This window comes from Carlito syrichta, unplaced genomic scaffold, assembly GCF_000164805.1.
Source record: "Carlito syrichta isolate Samal-C Ts95f unplaced genomic scaffold, Tarsius_syrichta-2.0.1 Scaffold289848, whole genome shotgun sequence".
Taxonomy (NCBI): Eukaryota; Metazoa; Chordata; class Mammalia; order Primates; family Tarsiidae; genus Carlito; species Carlito syrichta.
Genome location: NW_007233944.1, coordinates 95,639 through 102,620, shown reverse-complemented (window position 1 = coordinate 102,620; position 6,982 = coordinate 95,639). Strand labels below are relative to the sequence as shown.

The window sequence follows — 6,982 nt, the reverse complement described above, 5'->3', positions numbered from 1 at the left end:
CCCCCCCGCCTCCCGCCAAGGCCACGCAGAGTGCCCGAGAAATGAGCCCCCAGAGAGAAGGGGAGAGCAAGCGCCCCCTCCCACAGCCGCTGCGGCTCCTCCCGGCCTCGGCCTCTGAGGTCAGCCCAGGCCAGGGAGATGGTCCTCAGCTCTGAAAAACCAGCCTTTCTCTCTGCAGCCAGATGGCCAGGCCGCTGTCCACCCCCAGCCCTTCGCAGATGCAAGCCAGGAAGAAGCGCAGAGGGGTGAGTGTCCACTTCAGTGAGCTGCCCAACAAAGGGCTGTCCTGAATCCCCAGCAGCCTGGCCTGAAACCCTGGGCAGGAACTTCACCCCAAAGCTAATTGCTTGGGTTCAAATTCCAGCTCTGCCAGGAGTGGGCAGGGTGACTTTGGGCAAGCCACTTAACAGCTCTGGGCCTCATTTCCTCCTCTGTGTAACTGGAAAAACCACAGTGCCTACCTCAAAGGGCTGTTTTGAAGATTAAGTGAATTAACATAACGCTCTGAACAATAGCTGACACACAATAGGCTGTTATTATTGTTTGCTCCAGCCTCCCCCTCCCCATCTTCTGTCTGTTCTCTGAGCCCAGAACCTCCTCTTCTCTCAGTGTGCTGCGGTGGGGGAGCGGGACAGAAGAAGGAGGCTGCCCAGCTTGCTGCTGTCCATCTGTCCATCTTATCCAGACCCACTTTCTGCCCCAGGTTGCAGCTGTGCTTCTGCTCTGGGAGTCCAGACTCCTGTGGTCTGGCAGAGACCAGCCTGCCACTCACTGTCCCTAATCCCTTAGACAGTCCACTTCCTTCCAGCCTTCATTTTCTTAATCTGTAAAATGGGGTCAATGTCTGTCCTGCTCCCTGTGTCCTGTTATCAGTATGGTGAGGGCAAGACGAGATTATGTGAACGAAAGGCCTCTGCAGCTGGAGGGAGCAATCCCTAGGACTCTCAAACCTCCTCGTGGCCCTGCAACTGAAGGGGTGCTGCTGATCCGCTCAGGGCCTCCAGGGCCTGTTCCAGAGCTGTGGCTGGTGTCCCATTCTGATTGGTTGTACCCTGCTGTACCAATGGTTTAACATTTTGAATATCACTCCTGCAGACCAAGACAAGAGATCTGAGTTCTACTCCCAGCTCTGTGCTTTCTTGCCATGTGATCTTAAGCAAATCACTGTCCTTCTCTGTGCCTTGGTTTCCTCCTTCATAAAGAAAGAATAGACTTATCTCTCTCACAGAAATATTGTGAGGGAAAAATTAAGTCCACATCCATCAAGGCACATTGGAAACTGTAATGGAGAGCCTATCTGTAACTTCTTGTCATTATGTTTTAGATAATAGAGAAACGGCGCCGAGACCGCATCAACAGCAGCCTTTCCGAATTGCGGCGTTTGGTCCCCACTGCTTTTGAGAAACAGGTATGTAACATTGCTGATTGTGCTAGAGGAAGTGCTGTGTGGGTGACCGACAAGGTTCATTTCTCATGCCATCTCTTATTGATTGGTAGAGGCTGCTTGAGGTGCTGTGATCATTTACCAATATCTGTCACTGGCCGGGGGATTGAGGGAATGGCAATTTATACTTAGTGAGGTGTATCAATTGTTGTAGCGTTATGTCCATGGCCCTACTGAATTGACTCCTCAAAATGATCCTGAAGGGTAGGGATTATTATGTCTATTTCACAGGTAAGGAAACTAAAGCACAGAGAGGTGAAAACTTATATTAGATCACCCAGCTAGTAAATAGCAGAGCAGTACTGGAGCACATTACAAAATAATGGAACTGTAGTTTTAAAAAGACTTCTAGACAAAAGGAAATTTTGTCTACACAAAACTTTCTGTATGCTTAGGGATTTCAAAATTGGGAAACCAGCCGGGCACAGTGGCTCAAGCCTATACTCCCAGCACTTTGGGAGACCGAGGCAAAAAGATTGCCTAGGCTCAGGGGTTCGAGACCAACTTGGACAATGTGATTCTAAAACCCCCTATTCCGCATCTGACTATTTGAAAGTGGATTCAGCTGCTCAGGGAGTGAGCACTCTGTCATCGAATATGTTAAGGTAGAGAGAGACTCCAGTGGCGAATCAGACAGTTGAGTAAGCCACAGGTCACAGATAATCTGCCTTCCCTTGTGGTGGTGAGAACAATTCAGTCATTCCACAGATGCTCAGTAAAATCTTCACAGGACCAGCCATGAACTAGGCATGGTATCTGCCCTCAAGGGACTCAGATGGAGAGTCTGATCTTCAGGTTTCACCTGGATGGCCAGGTGATCCTGGAGGCTTAGGAAACATTTCCCAAGAGCAAGAATAAAGGAAGAACTAGTGCTTTGGGGATAAGATGATGAGCTAGATCTTGGGCACCCTGAGTCTGAAGTTGGATGCCAGGTAGAGCTAATCTTGGAGGCATTATGGTGATGATAGATGAAGCTATTGAAGCAGATGAGCCCCTCTGGGAAGAGCAGCAATGTGAAAAGAGAAGTAAGTCAACATCCACTAAGGATACCAGCTTCTTAAAGGACAGAAAGCAAGAGGCTAGGTGAAGAGAACCCATTAAAAGTGGTGCCATGGAAGGCAAGGGAGGAGGCATTTCAGGAAGGTCATTCAGCAGCAGTACAGTGGACACTGGACTGAAAGGAGAACTGAAGAGAATATTCTAGATGTGGAGTCCTTGGCCCAAGAACATGCCTATTTCCAGGCAGTGTCTGAGTGGGAGGAGGGTGGAAAAGCTGATGACACCATACAGGGACAGGGGCAGCTGGAGGCTTTGCTTTTCTTCTTCTTTACTTGCAGGGCTCTTCCAAGCTGGAGAAAGCTGAGGTCTTGCAGATGACAGTGGATCACCTGAAAATGCTCCATGCCACTGGTGGGACAGGTACCAAATGGTCTTCTCTCTCAGGAGTCATTCATACAACAAATCGGTTGAGTCTGGGCCCTGGGGATACACTAGAGAGAAAGCAGACATAGTGCCCTCCCTCTGGAGATCCGTCTATGGAGGGGTTAAAGCTGACTCAGCTGGAACATTTGCAGAACTTATCTTTCTTCTTCTTTCAGCCTCTCCCTCTATACCTTTGGTGTCTTCATTTGTCTCAACCCTTCCCTCAACTCAATTCCTTCTAGTCTTAGACCTTGAAGATTTCTTCTGTAACAGACTGTTCCTACTGGTCCTTCCCACCACCCTCAACCCAGAACCTCATTAAGGATTTGTCTGAATGAGCTAATTGTCATTAGGGTCCCAGTCTGTGACCTGTCTGAATCCAGAGAGGGGACCTGTTATCCTTCCCCACCGGCCTAGCTTTCTGGGCTATTGTGGGGTTCTTGGCAGTGCTGGGGTGAGATGTCATATTCACAGTGGGTGACAGGATTGTAGTAGAATACAAATGTGACTCATGTTGTCATTTTAAGCTAATCTATTACAAAACAATGAAACTGTAGCTTTAAAAAGACTTCTAGACAAAAGGAAATTTTGCCTACCCAAAACTTCTCTATACTTGGGGATTTCAACACTGAGAAACCTCGAAAGTGCCACAGACCTTGGACACAAAGACCCAAGTCCTACATATATAACTTGCTACCCTAGAAGAAGACAATTGCTTTGTAAGTGACCCAGCTTGGGTCTCCTCAAGCCTCAATGTGCAGCGGTCTCATCTAGGGGCAGGCAGAGTCGTGAAGCACCCCCCAGAGATTCTGAGGCAGTATGTCCAGATTGAAGTTTAGGAGTTTGTCCAATACCCCTGATGCAGATGGTCCCCTTGGGAGCTTCTGCAAAGCAATGCATTGCTTACTGTGGAGACTTCTGTCTCTAATGAACCAGCAGGGGAGAGTCCAATTATATTTATGGTCACCCAGTTTAAAGAAAAGGAGTGAAATGTGTAGACAGCATTTTATGGTTTTCAAAGTGCTTTCACTTATGTTACCTCATCTGATTCTCACAAGAACCTGGAAGATGGGGATTGTCGTCATCACTGTTTTCTGGCTAAGACCTAATGGGAAGATAACTGTGATTTACAGTTCAGGCTTTGGATTTGAATCCTGACTCTACTACTTACTAACTTTATGACCTCAGACACATGATTTAACTTCTCTACTCCTCAGTTTCCTCATCTCTAAAATGGGTATAATGGGAGGGTTTTTATGATAATTAGATAATTCAATTAAGCACTTAGTAAAAACTCAGTAAATGTTAGCTAGAAAAGAACAACAAACACAGAAAGGGGAAATAATTTCCTCAGACTCACACAACTAAGTATATAGTAGAGGCCAGCAGAGCTGAGTTCAAATTCCATCTCTGCTACTTACCTATCTGTCTGACTATGGACAAGTTTCTTTTCTCTCTCGATGCCTCAGTTTCCTTAGCTGTAAGTTGGCCTGACTCCAAACATAGCCTCCAGCTGAGTTGTCCCTCTGTGGGGGGCCTCTGCCATGAACCAAAGACCAGATATTTGCTGCTCTAGTCATGAGGCCAGTGCTGACTGGAGCCGTTCTGTCTTTGCACAGAAAGTAGTCGAGACAGCAACAGGTATGGAGAGGCAGTGAGGATGTGAATCTGTGTGGGCAGACTACCTGGTCATTCCTCAAAGAGAGGCTCCGTGGCCTAATGGCAGCAACTGAGGACTGGAATGGAATCTTGCTTTCCAGATTGCTTTTTGAACCGGGGAACAAACTCAGGTGCCAACAGGTGCCAAGCAAGCAACAGAAGAGATAGCTAACTTTTCTTTTTTTTTTTCTTGAGTTGGAGTCTCACTCTGTCGCCCATACTGGAGTGCAGTGGCCGTTGCCGGCCACCGCAGCCTCGCACTACTGGGCTCCGGCGATCTCTCCGCCTCAGCCTTCCGAGTAGCCGGAATTACAGGCGTGCGCTACCACGCCCGGCTGATTTTTTGATTTATTGTAGAGATGAGGTCTTGCTGCCAGGTGGGTCTCGAACCCGTGGGCTCAGGCAATCCACTCACCTCAGCCTCCCAAAGGTGCGGGATTACAGGCTGAACCACCGAGCCCAACTAGCTAACTTTTCATGTATTGAGCATTCTCTGTGCACTCTTGTATTTAATTTCGCCCTCATAGCTCTATGCAGCAGATACTGTCATATCCTCATTATACAGCTAAGGAAATTGAGGCAGAGATAAAGAGACTCATCCACAGTCAGGAAGCTAGATCAGTAGCAGAGCTGGGATTTGAACCCAGCTCTGCTGGCGTCTAAAGACCTCATGCTTCACTGGTACGCCATGCTCCTTCTTTAAGGGGCCTCCCAGCTCTGATGGCTGCTGCCACCTCCCCTCACCGAATCGACAGGCAGGGGTGTTCTATATCTCTCTGTGCGTAGCCTTTACACACCTGGCAAATGTCTCCCTAAATGTCAGTTACCCTGGTCACAGCATTTCTTCTTTGCATTCATCATGAATTGTAAAAACAGTATTTTACATTTTATAATGCTTCATAGTTTAGGGAACTCATTTGAATCTTCAGTCCAACACTCTCCATCCCAGGTAGAGATTTGTATAGTGCCTGCTGGCCTCCGAGAGACCGAGGCTCAGAAAGGAGAGGTGACATGTCCAGAATCACTCAGGGAGTGAGTGGGAGAGGTGGGTGCAGAACTCATACAGTCTGATTTCAGGCTCCCTGCTTCTTCCTGCACCTGGCAAACCCTCATCGTGCCTCCCTTTGCAGGATTCTTTGATGCCCGAGCCCTGGCAGTCGACTTTCGGAGCATTGGTTTTCGGGAGTGCCTCACCGAGGTCATCAGGTACCTGGGGGTCCTGGAAGGGCCCAGCAGCCGCGCAGACCCTGTCCGGATTCGCCTTCTCTCCCACCTCAACAGCTACGCAGCTGAGATGGAGCCTTCACCCACACCCACTGGCCCACTGGCCTTCCCTGCCTGGCCCTGGTCCTTCTTCCATAGCTGTCCCGGGCTGCCAGCCCTGAGCAACCAGCTTGCCATCCTGGGAAGAGTGCCCGGCCCAGCCCTCCCCAGCGCCTCCTCTCCCGCTTACCCCATCCCAGCCCTCCGTGCGGCTCCCGTTCGCAGAGCCACTGGCACCATCCTGCCGGCCCGGAAGAATTTGCTACCCAGTAGAGGGGCATCTTCTGCCCGGAGGGCCCGTCCCCTGGAGAGGCCAGCTGTCCCTGTGCCCGTGGCCCCCAGCAGTAGGGCTGCCAGGAGCAGCCACATCGCACCCCTCCTGCGGTCTTCCTCCCCCACACCCTCTGGGGCTGCAGGGTCCACTGCTTATGCAGCTCTTTCCATCCCCAGTTCATCCTCCCCAGGGCCAGCTGGGAGGCCGGCAGGAGCTATGCTTTACCACTCCTGGGTCTCTGAAATCACTGAGATCGGGGCATTCTGAGCTGACTCCCCTGTTCCACCCCAGGAGTGAGGAAGGTTCTCTTTCTAGAAACTCTAAAAATGTCACTGGCTTTTCTGCTTTGTTTCCTGAACTGGTTCACATGTGAAGGTACCTTCTCCAGCCATTAAAGCCCTCCCTTCTTTGGCCCCTCTCTCCTCCTCAGTGCTTTACCCAGCTTATCCACCCAGCTGTCCTGGGCTGTTCTGATCACAGACACTTGGTCCCATTTCTCACCTGTACAGATGAATCCTGGGAGAGCCCCTCAGAGCTGTGCCCTGATGCTCTCCTGCCCGGCACACATGAGGCAGAAGGCATGAATTTTGGGGATCTGGGAACACAGCTTTAGCCTAAAGGGTTCCATGGCCTGAGGCAGGCTGCTTCCCTGGAGGGAGCAGACCCCAGTCAGGAGAAATGACTGACTGACTGCAGCCTTCCCAGGTCAAGGAACTGGAACATGGTGTCTGCCTCACTTCCTGGAGATGGTCACTGAGCAGGGGCCACAAAGAGGTCTCCTGGGAGCCCTGTCACTCCTGCCCACCTGTCTTTGGCCCATCCCATCGTATTGAGCCACAGACCCATTGTCCACTACAGCCAAGGCCTGGAGATTGGGGGCCCAGCAGAAACTGCTCCCACCCTCCCCCAGCTGCAGACCC

General features: G+C 50.4%; 1 protein-coding gene across 2 annotated transcripts in view; it reads left to right on the top strand.

Annotated features, from left to right (window-relative positions):
* The window catches only part of HEYL (hes related family bHLH transcription factor with YRPW motif-like), a 12,268-nt gene extending 5,783 nt beyond the window's left edge, over positions 1-6,485 (top strand). The window contains exons 2-5 of one of the 2 annotated variants that reach the window (XM_008054371.1): positions 179-245; positions 1,325-1,408; positions 2,782-2,863; positions 5,656-6,485. In XM_008054371.1, the coding sequence (XP_008052562.1) occupies positions 179-245; positions 1,325-1,408; positions 2,782-2,863; positions 5,656-6,329 (907 nt within the window). In that variant the 3' untranslated portion in view covers positions 6,330-6,485. The remainder of the gene's footprint in view (positions 1-178; positions 246-1,324; positions 1,409-2,781; positions 2,864-5,655) is intronic. The other variant, XM_021710562.1, reaches the window with a different exon arrangement.
* The last annotated feature ends 497 nt before the right edge of the window (positions 6,486-6,982 follow it).